We start from the raw sequence: 22,233 nt of genomic DNA, 5'->3' as shown, positions 1-22,233 counted from the left end.
TATCTATCTATCTATCTATCTATCTATCTACCTACCTATCTACCTATCATCTATCACCTGCTAGTCCATCTATCTAGCTACCTGTATGTCAATTAGTCTGTACATGCATCCATTTGTCTATCTATTGGGTTTCCCCTCCTTGGAGATATTCATGCACAGTCTAGATGACCCCTATTCGACTATGTTGAAGCAGGAATTCTTTTACAGATAGGAATTGCAATAGGATGCCTGAGACTATTGTTTTCCCCAAACAAGATTTAAGAGCAGCAAGACCTGGTCAGGCCCTAATCTGTATGCAGTTCATCCAGAGTCCAGAGCAAGAAGCGAGGCAGGGAGGGTAATAAGTCATACTTCTAGAGCTCTATAAGGATGGCCCAACCCTTGACCTAACTTCTCAATACTCAAAGATAATGTTGCAATCAGTCCATAGACCCTTGTAATAAATAGCCAAAGGCCCTTAGTAATAACAGTTTATGAGAGGAGGAGGGAAGGAACAGCTGTTTTTAACGACACACCCTGGGGTTTTCCCACTCCTTTATCTTGCTGACGGCTTTCCCGGGGCTCTCCCCATTCTTCCACCTGCTGAAATCCTGCCAGTCTCTTAAGGCTCAGTTCAGGTGCCATTTCCTCTGAAAAAATCTTCTCTGACCAAGCTGTAAAGGACCTTCTCTCACCTGAACTTTGTCTGAAACTTCCTGTTAGGCATTTATCACATACTGCCCCATATGATAACATTTGTAGGTCTTTCATAGACCTTTCTTCCTTTTCATTCTAGGACTGTGGGCTCTCTACCACTTCCTGTCACTTTGCAGGACCTTCCCCTGTTTTCAGCTCCCCTTTATGTGTTCACTTCACTCATTAGAGTTTTAATCCTTCGAGAACAGAAATTATCTACGAGTGTTTGTATCTTCAGCGCTTGGCAGAGAATGCATATGAGAAGTCTGAAATAAATGTGCTCTAGTTTCTCTCTCTCTGTCATTTTAGTTATGTTCAACTCTTTTTGACCTTATTTGTGGTTTTCTTGGCAAAATACTGGAGTGGTTTGCTATTTTGTATCCATCCATCCATCCATCCATCCATCCCTCCAAAGAGTTATCTCTTTGTCATTCATCTCTCTATCTATCCATCAGTCCAGTTCATCTCTCTAGGTATTCATCTGTCTACATTTTTCTCCTGCACTGGAAAGTAACCCCCTTGAAAACAGGTACTAGATTTTATTCATTTTTTGTATCCACCAGACACAGGACCTATCATATCTTCTCCCACCATGGGAAAACTTTGAAAATGAGACATGGGAGAGGAGCCCAAGGAACCTGGATTTCTCACACTGGTTTCATCATTTACATTGAATTTCACACGTTCTGTGTGACACTAAACCAACAGTTTTTGTTTTTCTTTGTATTGCTAGCACTTGGCCCAGTGGCAGGTACATGATACTAATTTATAATAACCACTGAGTATACAATTTTGAAGGCAGAGAGAAAGGCCTTGGTCTTAATCCACACTATGACCATAATCTAAGTCAGAGCTGGCAAAATAGATATGACAAAATGGATAGAGCTTTCTAAAGATGGTGGCAGGGGAGAGCTCTGGTCAGAAAAATGACTTCAAACTGCTTCTCTGTACTTCGGTTTCTTCATTGGCCTAATAAAGTTAACATTTGCATTCTACCTCAGGATTGTTGGAAGGAATAAGCATCAAAATCCAAAGGAAGGCAGTCTTGAACCCCAGAAAGGGCTCCAGAAAATGTGTGTGACACCCAACTCCCTTGTCTTGTAGCACCTTCTGTGCCTATTTGAGGAAGGACACAAGAGCTTTTACCATGGTGCATTTATTACAAAATAGGTATTGCAACTGGAAACTGTGACCAAGAATGAAGACAGAAGGGAAATAGGACAGGCCCTGGCCCCAGGGCCAAACAACGGCAAGGAGGTTCCCTATCCCTGGGACAATGGTGCCGGTCTTTGTTGTCTTTTGACTTCTTGTGGTCATTTGTAGGAGTGCATGGTGGTGAAGGGTAGAGTGCTGGGCAGGGCTATACCCAATCAAGGGTCCCAGGCCAGACTCAAGGTCTCCTTACATGACCTCATCTGTAACTGGGATCGGATTCACCTGAGGGCCCCCGGAGGGCCCTGCAGCTTCTTCTTCAGGCTGCTTCTTCCGGGCCTCTGCAGGGGGGCGGGGAGGGGGATTGCTGGGGGGCTGTTTGATGGTGGCTCCCATCTGGGGTCGTTCCTTGGGCTTCTGCTCAATAGGCCTCCACTCTTCTCCTCGGATTGCAGCCTAAAGAAGGGGAACAAGGGTGGGTGTACTGGTCTGGGCCTGGGCCTCCCAATCCCCCAGGATAAGGATGTTGTCCATCCACTGACTTCTGCCTTAGAAGCAGAGAAGTTGCCAATCAGAAGCAGCATTCCCCTCACTCCCCCACACCAACTCATTATTCCCAATCTCTATTCCAGGATTATTCTGCTCCCTCTGAAATTTCCCACCTTGGGAATTCTTCCCCAGCAGATAGAGGCCTCCCTCTCCCCCCACCCCCAACACCATTTGTCTTTTCCATTAGAAGGTGAGCTTCTTGAGAACTGGGACTATGTTTTTGCCTTTCTTTATAGCTCCAGTATCTAGCACAGAGTTTGGTATACAGCAGGTGTTTAATAAATGCTTACTGACTGACTGAATGACCTTTGGAGCAGAAGAAAGCAGGACCTGGAGTCAAGACCTGCCTCTGTTGCTTACTGCCTGTGTGATCCTGGACAAGTCCTTTCCCCCATTGGGGATTCAGTTTCCTCATTTGTAAAATGAAGAGGTGGGGCTATTTACTTGTCTTCCCCTTTTAAACTATGAGCTTCTTGAAGGTAGAAACTGGTTTTATCTTTTGCCAGCACTTAGCATTATGTTTAGCACCTAGTAGATGCTTAATAAATGGTGAATGAAATATTGTAGTTAACCAGCTTGGAGAGACTTAGGACTCATGATGAAATATGCTGTCTACCTCCAGGGAATAAATGGATTCATAGTGCAGATTGAAGTATCTTTCTTCTTTCCTTTCTTCCTTTTTTCTTCCTTCTTCCCTTCATTTCTTCCTTCCTTCCTTTTTTCTTTCCTTCCTTCTTTTCTTCCTTCCTTCCTAAATTTCTTCTTTTCTTCCTTTCCTTTTCTCCTTCCCCTTCTTTGTTTCCTTCCTTTCTTCTTTCCTTCCTTCCTTCTTCAAATGAATGAAGAAATTTCTTCATAACTTCATATTTGTTACAGATTTTGTTTTTCTTGCCTTCTCATGGGCAGGGGGATGAATGAAGAGAGAAAGAAATAGAGAGCGACAGAGAATTGGGAACTGAAAATAATTTTTTAAAAATGCTTATTGGCTATATGACCCAGGAGCAGAGGATGGTTGGGGTGGGGGTGGCATTGACTGAAAGACTACTACTCTTTTGAGACAGGCCACAAGCCCCCTGGATTATTGGGGGATCTAGTCACTTAACCTGAGACTCAGTTTTCTCCTCTATAAAGTAGGTATACTAATTAAAGTTGCCCACCTCTTGGGGCAGTTGTGACAAAAGTGCTAATGAAACTGGAGTTATTATGATGATTAAGACACAACTGGCCCTCCAGCTGAAGGCCATAGGCTTTGACCCTGATTATAGGTATGACTTCAGAGGCAACATAGGTGACTGTCTGAGTGATGGATACTGTCCATGGTTCTACAGAAAAGAGGGGCATTCACTGGTCCACAAAGGAATTGAGCTCACAGCCCCATGGCCTCAGCAGCCAGGTTGGGCCAGAAGCTAGTAAGACACACCAGAGACAGAAGAACCTGTTTGTGGAGGAGATGTACTACCTTGGGGCTAACATGAGGAATAAGGTGCCCCACATGGAAGGGGTTCTGCCTCCTCCTTGCCCTGAAACATCTCTCTGTCCTTTGGGGCACTGACAAGTTCTTCCTGGAAACTTGGTCTTGAGGAAAGCCCCAGACTGGCTATCCTTCATTCCTTTCAAGGAATGGACTTTGTCACCTTGTGGGTATCTCTTCCCATCTCTTTTCTGTTCCTTCTGTATATTGTCTTCTCCCACTGGAATGGAAGCTTCTTGAGAGCAGGGAATGTCTTCCTTTTTGCTTGTTATATCCCAGTAACTTAGAGTATGGTATTCAAAAAGCACTTAATAAATGTTTGTTGGCCAACTGACCTGGTTTCCACCTGCCCTTGGAGCTCAAAGGTGTCCTCATGGGATTTAAAGCTATTTGAGGTCAGCATCTGGTGAAATCTTCTCACTTTACAGATGAGAAAAACTGGAGCCCAAAGAGGAGACGGGATTAAATGTTGTCACTGGGTACACCTTTCCCTGGAGAACCTTTAGGGAAAAGGCAGTGTGAAGTGGTGGCTAGAAGAGCTGGCCTTTGAATCAGAAAGAACTGCATTCTATTCCTATTTCTAGCACATTGTAAGCAGGCTCAGTCTGTTTCCTCCCTTTCAGGAGGGAGAAATATTTCATCTCCAAGGTAGGTCCCTTCTCACCCCCAAATCCTATGACTTTCAGATGGGGATATCAGAAGGGAATTCAGGGTAGGGAGAAGGCTGCTTTTGTCCACACAAGACTGACTCACCAGAAGATAGATACCACTTGCAATAGCCAGACAGGCCGTCCCCAGGATGGTGGCTAACAGTACCCCTGCGGGGATTGCCAAGCTGTGGAAGGAGAAAAGAAAGAAATCCCCACAGCAGAGTCATTAGGGATGGGCAAATTAGATGGGTGATACTAAAGAGTCTTGGGCAAGGAGGGCAGGATGCCGTGGGGAACTGGCTGGCTTGCTGCGGCCTCCCTCCTTCTCACTCCTGAGGTTGCTTCATAGACTTTTAGAGTGGGAAGAGAATGCAGAGGTCATATAGGTCAACCAGTGCCTACAGTGGGATAGAGGTGATCACTCTATCACCTCTCTGAATAGTAGTCATACCCCCAGAATTTTGCTACTTCCTAGGTTGGGTGACAAAGTAGATGGAGAGCAGAACCTGGAGTCAGGAAGACCTGAATTAAAACTCAGCCTTGGGAACCTACTGTTTAACTGACTCTAGGTAAATCTAGGTCACAGCTACTTGCCTCAGTTTACTGTCTGTAAAATGGGGGTAATAATATTTTGCATCCATATCCTATGATTATTGTGAGGATATACTTACATAAGATTTGTAAAGCAATTTGTAAAGTAAATTCTAATGGTTAGAAAGTTTTCCATCCTTTAAGCCAATCTCTCTCTCTCTCTCTCTCTCTCTCTCTCTCTCTCTCTCTCTCTCATTTTATATATATATATATATATATATATATATATATATATATATATATATATATATACACACATACATACATACACTTATTTACTTTCTTGGACCAAGCAAAACAAAACAAGCCTCCTGTCTCTTCATTTTTCACATCCCTTCTGTTTTTCTTCGCCAGCCTAAACATCTCCACCTGTGAGAACCTGGATCTAGCCCAGGCCTCAATTTTCTCATCTGTTAAAATGAAACCAGATGAGATAGTCTCTGAGATCCCTTCCAGTTCCAGAGTTATGAGTATTCATCCAGACCTCCGAGAGTAGAGTCCCCCAGCCCCACATTATAGGGAGTTATACACTCCGTCAATGTTCTTTCTAAAATGTGGTACACAGAACTGACCACAGTCCTTTTGTTGCAAAGATTGGTGGACTCTCCCCCTACCCTTCCTATTATCTCTTGAGGCTTCTGAAGACTAAAGGATTGACTGATTTCAAGCATTATATTTCCCCAAGGAAAACACAAGACAGCAATTATAGCTCAAACCTATCTAGAGGACAAGATAAGAAGGGACAAGGAGGAAGAGATTCAGGCACAAGTCACAAGGCAAAGAATACAGAACAGGTGAGCCTTGAGCTACCTGAAGGGTCAATGCCCCAAGCCCTTAAGCTGGTCACCTATAATATAGCCTATATGGGAAATCTTAGCATCCAAAATCAAGCATGGAAGGTGTCCTAGGATGAAAGGGGAAAGACCTCAGGCACCCTGAGTCAAGGTTGCCTCCCCCATCACAGTCCCCACTCTGCCAGAGGTGGCCAACTTGAATTCCAATTCTCCGTAAGAAACCCACCCTCCCCTCCAGCCTCAGGGAGATGCTACTCACAAGAGGTGCAGGATGGCTCGGACATAGTAGTTCCTTGTCAGAGGCCCAAATGCCTTCACCACAACTGTCAGGTACTTTTGACCACTGAATAAGAGAAGGGAAAAAAAGGCATGAAGTAGAAAGACCCCTATGCCTAACCCTTGTCACACACACCCCTTTTCTGGTGGTCCTCAAAGCATTTCTTATGAGGAATTTATCAGCCAAGAGAAGGTTCCAATGAGCATGCCATGTAATGTCCACTTTGTGAACAAACAGTAATGACCAGTGGGCCCTCCCAGAGTGTGGGACCATCACCACCTTAGATCTGGGCTTGGAAAATGGAGTCAGACTCTCAATAATTGGTTATTTATTGTTTTGTACCTGTTGTTATATACAATCCAATAATATTCTTTCCTTTATGGAACTTATCATTAATTCTGGGAACCTAGGAGTTCAGAGTTCAGAGAAGGAAAAGATAAATGCAGACTGAAGGTAGTCAGGGAAATCAGGGCTTTAAGGTTGGGAGGAGTTTGTGGATAGAAGTGCATGGGTGGATAGGTGAAGATGGATCTGATAAAGTGATGACCTTAATAGGCACCTGATTTTTCCAGTAATCAGAGGGTTTGCATTGAGTCATTCTCACTCAACCATTTCTTCAACAATGAACTTCCTGCCCACCCAGGACTTGTGAGCCCAAGAATCAAAGATATTGGAAAAAACAGTCCCCTATCCTTCATGGAGCTTTTGCTCCAGTCAGAAGAATAAGTCTTAATACACAGGAAAGAGAGAGCAATAAACAACAGTCTGTAAACTTTGCTAATTGTCCTGATCAATCCATATGTTTTGAATCCATTATACAGACCCTAAGAGCTGGTGGGGTTTAGAGAAGGAAGGCATCACTGTGAGCTAGGAATGTTCAGAGAAGGATTCCTGAAGGAGTCGGGGCCTGGCCTCTCTCATTCACCCACTATCCACTACAGGAATCAGATGTCAGATGTCTGACTCATGCTACTCTTCTCAGTCTGTATTCAACTCTCTTCCTCCTTCCTTCTTCCCCTCCCCATTCCCCCATTCCATTCATAGAAAAGACCCTGTTAAAGTTCTACTATTTCTAGAACCATCTTTAATCTCCCCCCACCTCCCTTTTCTCTTAATTTTTTTTAAATTTTTTTATTTATTTAAGGCAATAGGGTAAATGACTTGCCCAAGGTCACACGGCTAGGTAATTATTAAATGTCTGAAGCCCGATTTGAACTCAGGTCCTCCTGACTCCAGGGCCAGTACTCTATTCACTGCACATTTTTCTCTTAATTTCTAAAACCCTAGTCTCCCTGAAAGATGATAAACTCCATGAGGGCAGAGATAATATTCTCTTGTATTTAGCACAGTGATAGATATTAAGGGCTTAAATAACCAATGAAGACTTGTTAAGTGGTTGACTCCCATTCTCCAGGCATATGCATACCCTAGGACAGATATGTTCAACCCAAGGGTCCACATGCTGTCCTCAAAGACCATTCATGCAGCATTATTACATTTTATTATTATACTCATTGGTAATATGGGTTACACTGTAGTAATAAATAAATTTTAAATTCTATATGGAACCACCGACAAGCTTTTGTTGGACGATATGGCCCAGAAACACTAAATGGTTGGCTACCAATGGCCTTAGGAGGAACTTCATTATAAAGAAACAAATCTTTAGACAAGGAGTTGGGAGCGTCCTCAGCCCTTCCTGTATCAGAAAGGGAAAAGTGGTCCTCAAATTTCCTAGAGTTCACAAATGACATACAGAGGTGGGATCTTACCATCGCTCCATGGTGGAGCCCTTTTTCCTCTTGCCCCGGGGGTATTCCAGCAGGCAGATAAACACCCCAGCTACACTGAGGGAGTCAAGTTAAGGAAAACTCTTCATCTGTGAAATGAGGGTCTTGGCGGTCCCTTCCAGGCCTAGACCAATGAAACTCGCATCCTATGATCTTCACCCAGGCAATCCTAGGGCTCTGGTGGGGTATGCGGAGAGGAACCTAGCTAAGGTCACAGACCCTGAAGCATGAGCCCAGGAAGGCTGGTAGCATTTGGATCTAGTCTAGACAGTGCTTCAACCATGACCCAGTAATTCTTGCCCATTACATGCCTAAAGGGGGATTTTCCAAGAAAGATGGAGGCATTGTGTTGTTAGAATTGTTGTAGGGCAGGAGTGAGCTATACTGGAATGGCTTTGCCAAGGTGACTGCAGGCAGGACTCAAAAATTCAAATCTAGAAGCTTTTTAGGGGTGAATTAATTAAATGTTTGTCCAAATACAGCCAGCAAGTGATGTTATAAATCCAAATGGCCTTTGGCAAGAGAAAAAAGGTGCCCACTCTTAATATAGGCAAGATTTATATGAACTGATGCAAAGTGAAATGAGCAGTATCAGGAAAACAATTTATACAGTAACAACAATATTGTTAAATAATCAACTTGGAAAGTCTTAGGAATTCTGATCAACACAAGGACTGACCATAATTCCAGTGGATTTATGGTAGAGCATGCTGGGTTCAAATCCAGTCTCAGACACTTAATAATTACCTAGCTGTGTGGCCCTGGGCAAGCCACTTAACCCCATTTGCCTTGCAAAAAAAAAACCAAACCTAAAAAAAAAAAGACATATGAAAAAAGAAAAAGGGGACAGCTAAGTCACTCAGTGGATAGAGTACCGGTCCCTGAGTCAGGAGTACCTGAGTTCAAATCCCACCTCAGACACTTAATAATTGCCTAGCTGTGTGGCCTTGGGCAAGCCACTTAACCTCATTGCTTTGCAAAAAAAAAAAAAAAAAAAAAGAGAGAGAGAGAGAGAGAAAAAAAGAAAAAGAAAAAAGAAAAAAGGCAGCAACAGAGGGACTCATGACCAAGGCTTAGAATACAGGTCTAGTAAGCACTTATCTCAGCTTTGCCATCAATAGCTTTGCAACCTTGGGAGAGAGAGTCTTCTCTCTGAACCTTGAGCTCTTTATCTGTGAAAGAATCCTCAAAATTAAACAAGGTGATCTCAAAGACCTTCCAATGATGATAGTGTATTCTAAGGGCTCTCCCTGCTCTGACATTCTCTGTTCTAAAGTCCCTTCCAACTTTGGTGCTCTGGGTATTAAGGTTCATTCTTAGTTCTGTTGCTCTATATTCTAATGTCTCTTCCAGTGTTGATTCATGTTTTGGGTTCTAAGGTTTCTTTCTGCTCTCACATTCTGAATTCTAAGGTCCCTGCTAGGTATAACATTATATGTTCTAAAGACCCTCCATCTCTGACACTCTGTTCTAAGGGGCCCCCCAGCTTTGACATTCTCTGTTCTAAGGTTCCTCTCGACTGTGATCTTCTCTGTTCTAGGATTTTTCCCTAGTTCTGGTGTTCTTTGATTCCTATTTGTTACAAGTTTAAAAAAAGGTTTTACTCAGCAAGGGACCCAAGGCAATCCCTTGTCACTTAAGCACCAGATGCAAGACAGGATTTGGCATCCCATCCCCCTTCTCCTGACATGGACTTCTCCAGTAGCAGAGATGCAACTCAAGAGAGAACAGGAAATATCACTTTTTACCAGACTGAAGAAAACCAAGGCCCCAGACCACTTACGAGGGACCCCCCCTCCCCCACAACAGACCTCCTTTTAGAAGGGCAAGAGTTACTCACTGACAAGAAGAGGGGAGAGGGAAGGGAGGAAGGGAGAAAAATGCGGGACTCAAAAAATGAATGTTGAAAATTATCTTTGTATCTTATTGGAAAAATAAATTAATCATTTTTAAGGGCAAAGGTGCATTGTGGGAAAAAGGTCAGAGCTTTCAAAGAACTCTGGGACCTCAAGAATGTTCTAAGGTCCCTTCTAGCTGTAATAATTTTTGTTCCAATGTTCCTTCTGGCTCTGGCACTCAGTCTTCTTATGCTCAAATATCTTTTCTGGCTTACTGTCCTCATAGAATTAGAAGTTAGAATTGGGTTCTTAAATGCCCAAGACGAATGGAATCACCTCTGGTGCTGCTATCTTTGCAAGAGACTTCTAGACACAGGATTTGAACCCAGGGCCTCTGACTTCATTTCCTAGGCTCACACATAGAATAGGGAGAATCCTATTTATAACCCTTGTTTTAGAGTACCATGAAACAAGGAACAAATCCTATAGAAATAAGCATAATTTTTCTTATGATGATGTGATGTCTCCTTCCCCCTGTGATTTACCTCCCATCATTCATCAGCTTTCTTGTAACATTTGACAAAGAATGAAGCTCAAAGTTCAGGAATCCTTGTTTGGTTTGGGTGCAGGCTTTTTGGGCTCAGGAATGGAGTGACAGGTAAGGTTGGGGACGGGGTGGGAGGGGGATGGATTAGAAGGATACATCGAGTAGGCACCAATCTGCCACAAAACAAACTGCCCGGCGGTTGCCACGATGCCACCAGACAGAAGGACTGTAGAGAAAGAGAAAGGGAAACTGAATCAGGGTTGTGGGCTGACCCCAGGAGCCAGAATCATGAGAAGTCGAAAGATATTGGGGAGCTGTTCCCTGAACAGAAGCAGGGCCCATGAGTTTTCCCTCCACCTCATTTCTAAACCTAGAGGGGTTTGTGGATGGGGTTTTCCCTCTAGAATATAAGCCTCTTAGGAGCAAGGTGTGTGTGTGGGGGGGTACTATATCCCCAGTGCCTATGAAGCACATTATAGATGCTTAATAAACGTTTGCTGAATGAATGAAAAGCCTTTTTCGTTTTCCCTCCCTCCCCTCTTTGTTCCTTTCTCATTCTTTTTTCTCTCCCTTCCTCTTTCTCTGTATCTATTTCTCCTTCCCTTCCTTTTTCTATTTTTCTATCTCTCCCTCCCTTCCTCTCTATTTTTCTCTCTCCCTCCATCCTTTCTCTTTTTTCTGTTTCTCTCTCCCTTTCTCTTTCACTCTCTTTGACTCTTTGTCCCTCCTTCCCTTCCTGTCTATCTCTGTCTCCTCTTCCCTTCTGTCTCTCCCTCCCTTCCTCTCTCTTTGTGTGTGTGTGTCTCTCTCTCTCTGTCCCCTTCTCTTCCTCTCTCTCTCTCACTCCTCTTTTGTCTTTCCCTCTCTGCCTCTCTCTCTGTCTCTGTGTCTCTCCTTCCCATCCTTTCTGTCTCTTCTTTCCTTCCTTTCTATCTTTGTGTGTCTCTCTGTTTCTCCCTTCCTTCCTCTGTCTCTGTTTCTTTTTCTGTCTCAACCAGTCTTTACAAAGTCTACCTGGGTATATCCATCCCTATACCTTGATTTTACTTCCTGATGTCTGACTTGGAAGGTACACAGACACACACACACACACACACACACACACACACACACACACACAAACACAGACACACCCTTCCCAGAAAGGCATGTTGGCCAACCCTTGAGAGGCAGACTGTGTGATTTCATAAGGCAGTAGAATGTTAGACAACATGAAAACTGGCTTTTTGAAACCAGCTGAGCCAAGAAGCTTAGGATTTCCCCCTTCTTCTCAGCTCCTCCCAAGAGTCCACTGTCCTCTCATTTTCTCAGAGATTTGATCTCATTGATTTCAGTCTGAGTCTGAATGGCAGTCTTCATGGCCACTCTCCCAAAGAGGCCTTGTATTGCGGAATCTGCTCTTGCCCTGTGGCAGCAGGGACTTGATCTATTCCTGTGAGAGGAATTCCCTCAGACATCTGAGTAGGGATTGATGGATGAGGAGAGGCCAAAGTAGTGGCTGTATTCCTCGCCCTTGAGAGCTGTCTGTTCTGCCTAACCCAGAGCTGAGAAGTCTTGGGCAGAGTGGGTTGAGGCATACCCCCCCCCCCCGGAAATAGCCCTTGAGACTCATCCTTCATTTTACAGCTAAGGTTTCAGAGGGGGTACAAAACCTGTCCAAAGTTATGTGTATAGTAAGTAGTTGAGTCGACTCTCCTTCTGGGGTCCTCTGACTTCCAAGCCAGAGCTCTTCCCCATAGTAATGGCAGGTGATACTATAACATGGCAATGGTGGAGAGAAAAGAATGCAGATAGAGGGAGGGATGGCTGGGGGACAGTGCTCCCAATATGGATCTGAGTGGGTTCACAAGCTTTTCAGAGTTTGAAAGAGGCCTGACCATACCATCTAAGAATTTTCAATAGGCCCAGTTCTAGGTACCTTCCACAACAGTTACTATTATTCTACTGTGTTCACTCACTATCTAGGACATTTTAGAAACTGAACTGATCTTTCTTTTGGCTTGCATTTTTATTGTAATAATTTATATGTAATAAATTTTATACATAATGAATGCTCATTGATTGACTGACTGAACCCAAGCATCCTCAATAGTTTCAGGGCCACAGAAGGGGCCAAGACTCATAAATAGCATGGTTTTTAAAGGTCTTCAGGCAGAGACTACTCTCCTCCCATCCCTAAGCACCTCCTTTAGTGTTCGACCATCTCTAACAGAAAGATGGATATAGGCACCTCTTAGCAAGCTGACTTGAATTCTCAAAAGATTTTTGAGTGACAATGTAGTGTGGTAACTAGAGCACTAGACAGATCAAAGTTCATATCTCACTACAGACAATGTTGTGACTAAGTGTAAGTCACTACCTCTCTGGATCTCAGTTTCCCCATCTGTAAAAGAAGGGAGTTGGATTTGATAACTGCTAAGGTCTTTTCTGCCTCTTAGTCTGAGGAGCCATGATAAGATTTTTCTCCTATTTAGCCTAAATACTTTGAGCTGTAACTTTTTTCCTATTTGGTAAGAGGGAAAACACTGTTCTCTTTTTCAAAATAAAGAATTCAGGTCACTTGAAGCTGTTTGTGAATTCCATGTAATTCCTTGCATCCTTAAACCATTGCCAAAGGCTTGGAGTTGACAGAGGTGGTGTCATACCCTATGATGACATGGGATCCAAAAGTGGAAAGAAAATGAATAAAAATACCTTCAAATAACTCCTTCTGGCTCTCCACCTTCCAGGTAAGAGGAAAAGCAACTTCAGTCAAGCTGAATGAATTGTTTGTGTGCGTGCGTGTGTGTGTGTGTGTGTGTGTGTGTGTCTGTGTGTCTATGTGTGTCTGTGTGTGTGTGTGTGCCTGTGTCTGTGTGTGTGAGTGTGCTTGTGTGTGTGTGTGTGTGTGTGTGTGTGTGTGTGTGTGTGTTCCTCAATCACAGATTTTTGAAACTGAAAGGTTTTAGAGGTAAAAGATCATCTAGCCCATCCCCTCTTTTTATAGAGGTACAGAAAAGGAAGGAATTAGCCTAAAGTCATAGAGCTCTAGCATAAAGGAGAATGAGAATTTGAGCCCAGATTTCCAAGAAACCCCGATACCTCTTCCTAGATCCCCACAAACTTGGCAACCTGGACTTTCCTAGAACTGGAGTCACCAAAGCTCCAGAGTCACAAAATCAGTCTCAGGGTCAGAAGGTGCCTCAGAGCCCACCTAGTCCAGTGGTATCTGAAAAATAATCCCCTCTACGTGGCTCTCATCACCCAATCTTTGTAGTAGCCCACTGCCACCAGAGAGGACTAAGTAGTAAGCCCACTTTTGTGGATGATTAATATGGACCTATTTAGCATGGTTATATGTATAGTTTATATTATATTATGTATATGTCTAATTTATATTAAATTGCTTTCAATGGGGGGAAGGAAGGGAGGGAAGGAGGAAAATTTAAAACTCAAAACCTTGCAAAAAAATGAATGCTTCCATTGCATGTTGTTGGAAAAATAAATAAATAAATGAAGAACTCTATGGAACTCCCAAGATTGGGAGGAAATTATTAACTGCCTAGCCCCTCTCATCAGCTGTATCTGAAAAGTCTTCTGGTTGCTCAAGACCAAATTCTGGCTAAGAAATGACTAACAGTCCTTCTTTGGTCCCTGTGGTCATCTTATGACCTGTGGGTGGAAGCTATTCTGGGGGGTGCAAGACATCTGAGAGTTTTTGCAGAACAAAATCTGACCTAATTAGTAATATTAATTATTATCAATATGGCATATTATTATATCATTAACATTATATTGCTATCATATAATAATTATTATTATAAAAGGAATAATAGTAATTAATGGGATGCCAGTCTCAAATAAAGTTCTGTGTCTGACACATATCTATTTACTCTGGGACCCATGTACCTAATCCCTTAACCAAGTGTTCAGAACTCTGCAAAATTGTGAGTTATAGAAGGATGGCTGTTCTGCATCAGTGAAGGGATTTTCCAAAATGACACTTATGAAATTTCAGGTCCAGATAAGAAGCTATAGCTCATTTTTTTCCTTTTCTCTTAAAAATATCACATAGTTTCTCTCTGAGAAAGAAGGGTGAAAAGGGGGTAAATTAGGTATTGTAAAAACAAAAGGTATCAATACAATTTCATTTTTTTAAAAGGAAAAAATATTCAAGCCATCAGTCCTAATACATAGAGATTTCAGATCATGTGGCTATTACTGAAAAAAATCTCATCTTCATTCACTTATTACCATTTCTTTGAAGGGGGCGTCCTTGTTTTCTGACGTCTACATTTCAGAATGTTCAAAGAGTTTATCCGCCCTGGTTCATTTCTCAGGCAGAGCCTCATGAAGATAAGAAATGATTATCCTTCACAATTTTTTAAAAAGGGGGGAAGGGGGAAGATTCTAGTGACTAAGCCTGCTAAGAGTTGTTCCAGTTTAAGGTCCTAGAAAAGTTCAAAGTACAAAGAAACTTTCAGATGCCCCAGAATTCAGTTCAGGCTCTGCCTCTTAATAACTGGGCTTTATGTTAGACATTGTTTACAAGAATGGCAGTAAATTAGACCTGCATTACCTGAACAGAGGCTTTTTTATAGTTGCCCAGGATCTCAGGGAACTACATTCCAAAGAAAAAAGCCATTTACCCACTGGACCAGACTGAAACCCAGTTTATGACCTGATGAGATAACCAAGCCAGATTGAATATCTCACTCTTATCCATAGGGAGGGAGCCGCTGGAGCTTGAAGGCCAGGTGAAATTAGGGAGGGAAGCAGAGCTTCAACCTTTAGGGTGATGCTTTAATCTAATTGGCCCATGGCTTCTCCACTCTAGGCTGAACCAGTAAGTTTTCTAGGCAAGGAACAGAAGTTTGCAGTATTCCCTGACTTCCTCCCAGATACCTCTCAGGATAGATGAAGCCCCTTCTTGGTCCCAGCCAGAGAAGTCCCCTTCTCAAAGGTCCCTGGGAGAGCTCAAGTGAGCATTTGGCATTCATACTCTGCCTCAGACTGAAATCAAGGAGATCAGATTTGAGGATGAAGAGAAGATGAAGGGGGCAGAGAATAGAAGACAGTTGGACTCCTGGAAAAGGGGAAAAGAAAAGGGAAGTCCTGAGCTTCTTCTCCAAAAGCCAATGATTTCATGAAGTCTTAGGTTTCTTGTAGCTTTGAGATTCTATGACTATCGTCTTCTGGACCATGAAGTCTGTTGGCAGCACAGAGAAAAGGGGGCCTGTCTCACCCTGGCCATGGTCAGCCATGGGTGTGGAGTTAAGAGCACTTGGGTTCAGGTCTGAGCCAGGTATTTCATCCTCACAACCTCAGTTTTTCTCATCTGTAAAATGGGACAATCTCCGAGATACTGACTGGACCTAGATCTTAGATCTTAGAGCAGATGACAAATGATTTCTCTCTTTGCTCCATGGGAATAGCAGCCCTAGATGGAGGTGGGAGTTGGTAGGATCCGGAAGTGTTTATGTAGGGGGAAGAGGTTGAAGACCTGTAACCCAGAGACCGCGTGTGGCCTTGGGAGCGCCATCCCTGCCCTTCGACTTCTAGGGCATCCCATCCTGCCCCAGTTCTGCCTGTCAAGGGGGCTTCCACCTCTCTGATCAGAGGGGGGCAAAACTTAAGACACCCTAGGAGGGGGCCAGGAGACAGGGAGGCCGCAGCGGGGGCCAGGGGCTTTCCCAGACTTAGCAGCAGGGTGGTGAGCTGTCCAGAAGCCACAAGGAGAGGAGGAAGAGGCTCAAGAAGAAGAGGCCAGCTGCCGGAGGAAAGCCCCGCTTCTGCTTTTTACTTTTACTTCCTCAACCTGGGACCCGCAGCTTCTTTCTGGCTGGTCCTTCCCGGAGCTCAGAAGGAAACACAATTCGGGGGGACAGAAAGGGAGGGGCTTCACCTAGCTCTTGGCTGTCGGACGGTCCTCCCAAATAGAGTCCGGCCTTTCTGTCTTTTTCTATTGTGCCTCCAGATCTTCAGGGTCTCCATCTTGGCCTCCCTGGCAGTGCCCCCAGATGCCGCCTTGACCCTGGCTGGGCACCTCTCCCAACAACCGTTCTCATAATCCATCAGCCAGTCTCTGTGTGTGTGTGTGTGTGTGTCTCTGTCTGTCTGCCTGTCTCTCTCTCTCTATCTCTCTCTGTCTCTCTCTCTCTCTGTCTCTCTCTCTGTGTCTGTCTGTCTCTCTGTCTCTCTGTCTCTCTCTCTGTCTCTCTCCGTTCTGGTCCTCTCTTTCATCTCTCCCGCCCCCCAAAGCTATAGAGCCCCCCCCACACACACACACACACTCCCCGTCGCTCCCTCCGGGGCTCCTCAAAGTTCCGTCACACCCGAAGGACCCCCGGGCCGCGCCCCGCGCCCCGCGCCCCACTCACTGAGGCCGGAGGCCAGCGCCTGCTCGTTGGCCCACATGGCCCACTCGATCTGGCCCATGTCGCCGGGCGGCCGGAGGAGGAGGAGGAGGAGGAGGAGGAGGAGGAGGAGGAGGAGGAGGAGGCGGCGGCGGCGGCGGCGGCGGGGATCGGGCACTGAGCCGCCCAGAGGCCCGGCCGGCTCCGCCGCTCGGCCCGCCCCGCCCCGGGGCGGCCCGGCCGCCGCTTCCTCCTGCCCTGCCCCTCCCGCTCCCTGCCTCCTCCTCTTCCTCCTCCCCTCCCCCTCCTCCCCTCCAGCCCCCCACCGAGGCGACCCCGACAGAAGACCATCTTCTAAGCCTAAAGAAGTGACCAGGTGGCGGCCAGGTGGCGCGGTGGGTAGAGCCCCGGGCCCTGGAGGCAGGAGCACCTGGGTTCAAATCCGACCTGGGACACTTAATGATTGCCTAGCTGTGTGGCCTTGGGCAAGGCGCTTAACCCCATGGCCTGGCAAAAAACCTAAAAAAAAAGAACTGACCAGAGAGCTAAGAGAACGGGGGTCACCCGGCCGGGAGCCGGATCGGAACCCACAAACATAAGCAGCCCCCCTTCTCCAGGATAACTTAGCTTAGCTTCTATTAACATATAGTATAGTAGGTTATATAACTGGGTGGCACAGTGGATAGAGTACTGGCCCTAGATTCAAGTAGACAGAAGTTCCAAACATATACAAAGTAACATAGATAATAAATATAACATACATAATATAAAACATATACAAAGTAACATAGATAATAAATATAACATACATAATATAAAACATATACAAAGTAACATAGATAATAAATATAACATACATAATATAAAACATATACAATGTAACATAGATAATAAATATAACATACACAATATAAAACATACAATGTAACATAGATAATAAAATATAACATACACAATATAAAACATATACAATGTAACATAGATAATAAATATAACATACACAATATAAAACATATACAATATAACATAGATAATAAATATAACATACATAATATAAAACATGCAATATAATATAGATAATAAATATAGCATACATAATGTAAAACATATACAATATAACATAGATAATAAAATATAACATACATAATATAAAACATACAGTATAACATAGATAATATAAAATATATAACATTATATAACATATAATCTAAACATATATAATATAAAACACAAGATAAAATAATATAAAGCACGCATACATATAAAATATAAAACAAACACATAGGTAATATATAACATATCATATGTAATACAAAACATGTGTAACATGTATTATATATAACACATTCATAACATTATAAATTTTAACATAATCTTATCAGATAAACCCAGCTCTTCCTTAACTGGAACAAAGCCTTGAAGTTCAGAGAAGACTTTCCCACTTGTCACAGGGCAGCTGGGTAGCACAGTGGATAGAGTACTGGCCCTGGATTCAAGTGGACAGAAGTTCCAATCTGGCCTCAGACACTTGCCACTTATTAGCTGTGTGACCTTGGGCAAGTCACTGAATCCAGATTGCCTCACATCCTGGGCCATCTCCAGTATCTTGATTCCTATCTGGTCAATGGCCCTGGAGGAGAAAGTGAAGTCGGTGACTTAGCACAGCATCCCTTCACTCAAATCCAATCCATGTGCTTGTCCTGGTGTGGAAGAAAGAAAGTCAGGAGACATAGGATGATGCTGAGAAGGGCTCCATAGCATTCACTATACAGTTACTAAAGGAGTCCAGGACATCAAAAAGATTAAGATACAATCAACTTCCTAACAGAATACCCTCCACAATCGTTCTTGATTCTCTTCTTCACTCCCCCACCCTCCCCAGGCAACAGGGATTAAGTGACTTGCCCAAGGTCACACTGGTCAAGTATCTGAGGTCAAATTTGAACTTAGGTCCTTCTGACTCCAGGTCTATCCACTACATAACTTAGCTGCCCCAATTCTTTTTTAAGTAGGAGAAAGTGGCTCTGTCACTTACTAACTCTATGATTTAGGCTTCAGTTTGTTTACCTGTAAAATGGGGTGATAATGCTTGCACTATCTAGGTAGAGACCACAGGCATCAGTTTGACTGTAAAATGGGATGTTAATGCTTGTACTACCTAGGTAGAGATCGAAGACTTAAGTTTGTTTACCTGTAAAATGGGGTGATAATGCTTGCACTGCCTAAGTAGAGACCACAGGCTTCAGTTTGACTGTAAAATGGGATTATAATGCTTGCACTAAATGGGGTGATAATGCTGGCACTACCTAGGTAGTGACCACAGGCTTCAGTTTATTCGCCTGTAAAATGGAGTAACAATGCTTGCACTACCTAGATTGAAACTGCAAACTTTAGTTTAGTCATCTGTAAAATGAAATAAGGCCTGTAGTACCTAGGTAGAGACCACAGGATTCAGTTTGTTCACCTGCAAAATGGAGTGATAATGCTTGCACTACCTAGGTAGAGACCACCGGCTTCAGTTTGTTCACCTGTAAAATGGGATGATAAAGCTCGCATCACCTAGGCAGAGATAGTATACTTCAGTTTGACTGTAAAATGGGATGATAATGCATGCACAACCTAAGTAGAGACAGCAGGATTTAGTTTGTTCATCTGTAAAATGGAATGATAAGGCTTGAACTACCTAGGTAGTGACCACAGGCTTCAGTTTGACTATAAAGTGGCAAAATACTTATACTACTAGGTAGAGATTGCAGGCTTTCATTTATTCATCTGTAAAATGAGATGATGACACTTGCACTATCTAGGTGATGACCACTGGCTTCAGTTTAGGGGGTGATAATACTTGCAGTACCTAGGTAGAAACAGCAGGCTTTAGTCTGTTCATCTGTAAAATGGGATGATAAGGCACTTCCTAGGTAATGAGCACAGACTTCAGTTTGTCAAATGGGATAATAAACCTTGCACTACCTAGGAACAAAGCAGGCTTCAGTTTGTTCACCTGTAAAATGGGGTGATAAATCTTACATTACCTAAAGAACACAGACTTCACTTTGTTCATCTGTAAAATGGGATGATAAGGCTTGTATTACCTAGGTAGTGACCACAGACTTCAGTTGGGCTGTAAAATGGGATGATGTTGCTCTCACTCCTAGGAAGAAACAGCAGGTTTAGTTTGCTCACCTATAAAATGGGGTGATAATGCTTGATTACCTAGGTAATGATCACAGGTTTTAGTTTGTTCACCTGTAAAATGGAATGAGAATGCTTGCACTACCTAGAGACAGCAGGCTTCAGGTTGTTCACCTGTAAAATGGGATGACAATGCTTGCACTACCTAGGTAGAACCAGAAGCTGTTCACAGTTCAAATCTAGCCCAATCTCTTCAATTTTTTAAGGAAACTGAGGCCCAAAGAATTCAGGTCACACAACTGTGACAAATGAAATAAAGAATTATACGTGGAACACCCAACCTAAGTTAAACAGTTTCTTAGCAAAAGAAACCAGACATGAAGAGAGGAAGGGGGCTCTTCTACCCCTGGGGTGTGGGAAATTGACCAATTTCCTAAAGGGACAGATGAACTATGGTAGTTCCTTTCTAGGCTACCACACATTTTACTCTTTTAAAACAGCCCTTAGGAGGTTTACATCCTATAAGGGGGAGACAACAGACAAAAATACAGGATACAAAAAGCCAACAGTAATAGGGAGTGGAAGAACTAACGACTTAGGCGATTAGGAAAGACTTCTTGAAGTAGGTGACAATTAAGACCAGCCTTGAAGTGACCTATAGATGCCAGGACCCAGAAGGGAGGCAGTCCAGTCAGATAACAGCCTGCACAAGATGGTGGCTCTCTCAGAAGCACTGGATATCACCTCTAAGGTGCTGGTTAACCCCTCCCTGGGATGAACTGTGAGCCTTTTTTGTCTCAATTTCCATGCTTCCAGGGTATTTACAAAGCAGCGAGTTCAGGAAAAAACTGACTTGGAGCACCAGCCTGGAGTCAGGAGGATTTGAGTTCAACTATAGCCTTACTTAATACTTAGCTGTGTGACCTTGGGCAAGTCACTTAACCCCATTACCTTGCAAAACCAAGATTACAGAGCTGGGACTTTTAATTCAAGGTTCATGAACAGGATTCAGAGGGTTTGTGATTTAAACAAATTTTTTTGATAATTGTATTTCAACATAATGCATTATATGTAGAACACCTGTGTATCATTGAATGTATGCATTCAAAAGCAAGATGCAGAGAAGGGGTCCATAGGATTCACTACACTTTTACCAAAGGAGTCCAGGACCTCAACAAGGTTAAGATTCTCTGATCAGCTGACTAACTGAATATCCTCCACTATCTTTGTTGACTCTCTTCTTCACTCCCCTATTCTTCTTCACTCCCTGCCTCCCGTAGGAAATGGGGGTTAAGTAACTTGCCCAGATTCACACTTGTCAAGTATCTGAATTCAAATTTGAACTCAGGTCTTCTAACTCCAGGACTAGTGCACAGTCTAGCTGCCAGATTCTTTTTAAAATTTAGTAGACATTTGCCCTGTGAAAAGGGCCCTTGTTACCAGTGACCACACAGGACAGGAAAGGAATAATTGTCATGTCACATGAATTAGCATTGAGTTACACTCTCAAGGAGCCGTTACACCCATTACCCCTTTTTCAGTGCCTCCTTTCGTGCTTAATTTTGTAGTTTGTGCCTTAGGAAGACAGAAGGGGCAATGTGAAAAGCTGAGGTGATGAGGGATGAAGAGCAACTGAATAAAGGGATATTCCCAATCAACCCTACTGGAACCCTCAGCCAGTCTTTACAGTAACAGAAATGGCAAATTGCATCCTCAATGTAAGACAGAAGAGGAACTGGGACCTCTGAAGCCATCAGCCATCAAGTATTACCTGCTGTTTTCCCTTGGGGGGGGGGGAGGAAGCGTCATGAGAAAAACTGCCCATTTTACTTGTTATATTTGTACAGGTCATCATTCAGGGCACCTTGGATCTGTTTCGATTCTATCCCTGCAACCACTGGTTTTCCTTAACATCTGGCTCTCCCTGACCTGCAGCGGGTCAGACTCCAAGGGGATGAAGCAGATTTTTGTCCCAAGGTGTTAGAGCTGGGGTAATAAACATCAAAAATAGGTAAAGAATCTTTTTGGAGTTTATTTATTTAAGGCAATGGGGTTAAGTGACTAGGCCAAGGTCACACAGCCAAACAATTACGTGTCTGAGACTGGACCAATGCTCTATCCATTGCACCACCTTAGCTGCCCCCTACAAGGTCCTATTTAAATGGCAAATTTAATTGTCTGCCACAGGTAGAAAATGGAATATATTGGATAATCAAATCCATGGGGGGGGGGGGTGGAGTATAGGTTCAACTAACTGTTGAAGAATGGGATCACTGACAACTGATTAGAATTAATTTTCCATCAGAGCCACAGAAGCAGCTTCATGGTCATGATGATGAACATGAATTATCACTGTAATGTACAAACATGGACACTTCCCTTCCACAGATCACTAGAAGAGAGAATGCAAGTCTATTTCTGGGGTGAAATAA

The 22,233-nt window shown here is 43.5% G+C and overlaps 1 protein-coding gene across 1 annotated transcript; it reads right to left on the bottom strand.

Moving 5' to 3' along the window:
• Positions 1 to 467: 467 nt before the first annotated feature.
• On the bottom strand, positions 468 to 16,805 carry CYBA (cytochrome b-245 alpha chain). The gene is made up of 6 exons (XM_074201290.1): positions 16,694 to 16,805; positions 10,491 to 10,560; positions 7,932 to 8,006; positions 6,142 to 6,225; positions 4,601 to 4,682; positions 468 to 2,283 (listed from the first exon to the last, which is right to left on the bottom strand). Exons 1-6 carry the CDS (start codon positions 16,749 to 16,751, stop codon positions 2,077 to 2,079), a joined length of 576 nt encoding a protein of 191 aa, XP_074057391.1. The 5' UTR covers positions 16,752 to 16,805; the 3' UTR covers positions 468 to 2,076.
• Between the last annotated feature and the right edge of the window lie 5,428 nt (positions 16,806 to 22,233).

This window comes from Macrotis lagotis, chromosome 1 (genome assembly GCF_037893015.1).
Source record: "Macrotis lagotis isolate mMagLag1 chromosome 1, bilby.v1.9.chrom.fasta, whole genome shotgun sequence".
Classification (NCBI taxonomy): Eukaryota; Metazoa; Chordata; class Mammalia; order Peramelemorphia; family Peramelidae; genus Macrotis; species Macrotis lagotis.
The sequence above is the reverse complement of the archived record's forward strand: the minus strand, read 5'-3'. Positions and strand labels throughout refer to the sequence as shown.

Bases quoted from the DNA above. Each gene is read 5' to 3' on its own strand.
- CYBA (XM_074201290.1), bottom strand. From the start codon at position 16,751: ATGGGCCAGATCGAGTGGGCCATGTGGGCCAACGAGCAGGCGCTGGCC. The intron at 10,561-16,693 runs GTGAGTGGGGCG...CTTTCTCTACAG, and splicing joins GGCGCTGGCCTCCGGCCTCA to TCCTTCTGTCTGGTGGCATC. The intron at 2,284-4,600 runs GTGAGTCAGTCT...CCCCTTCTTTAG, and splicing joins CAAGTGGTATCTATCTTCTG to GCTGCAATCCGAGGAGAAGA.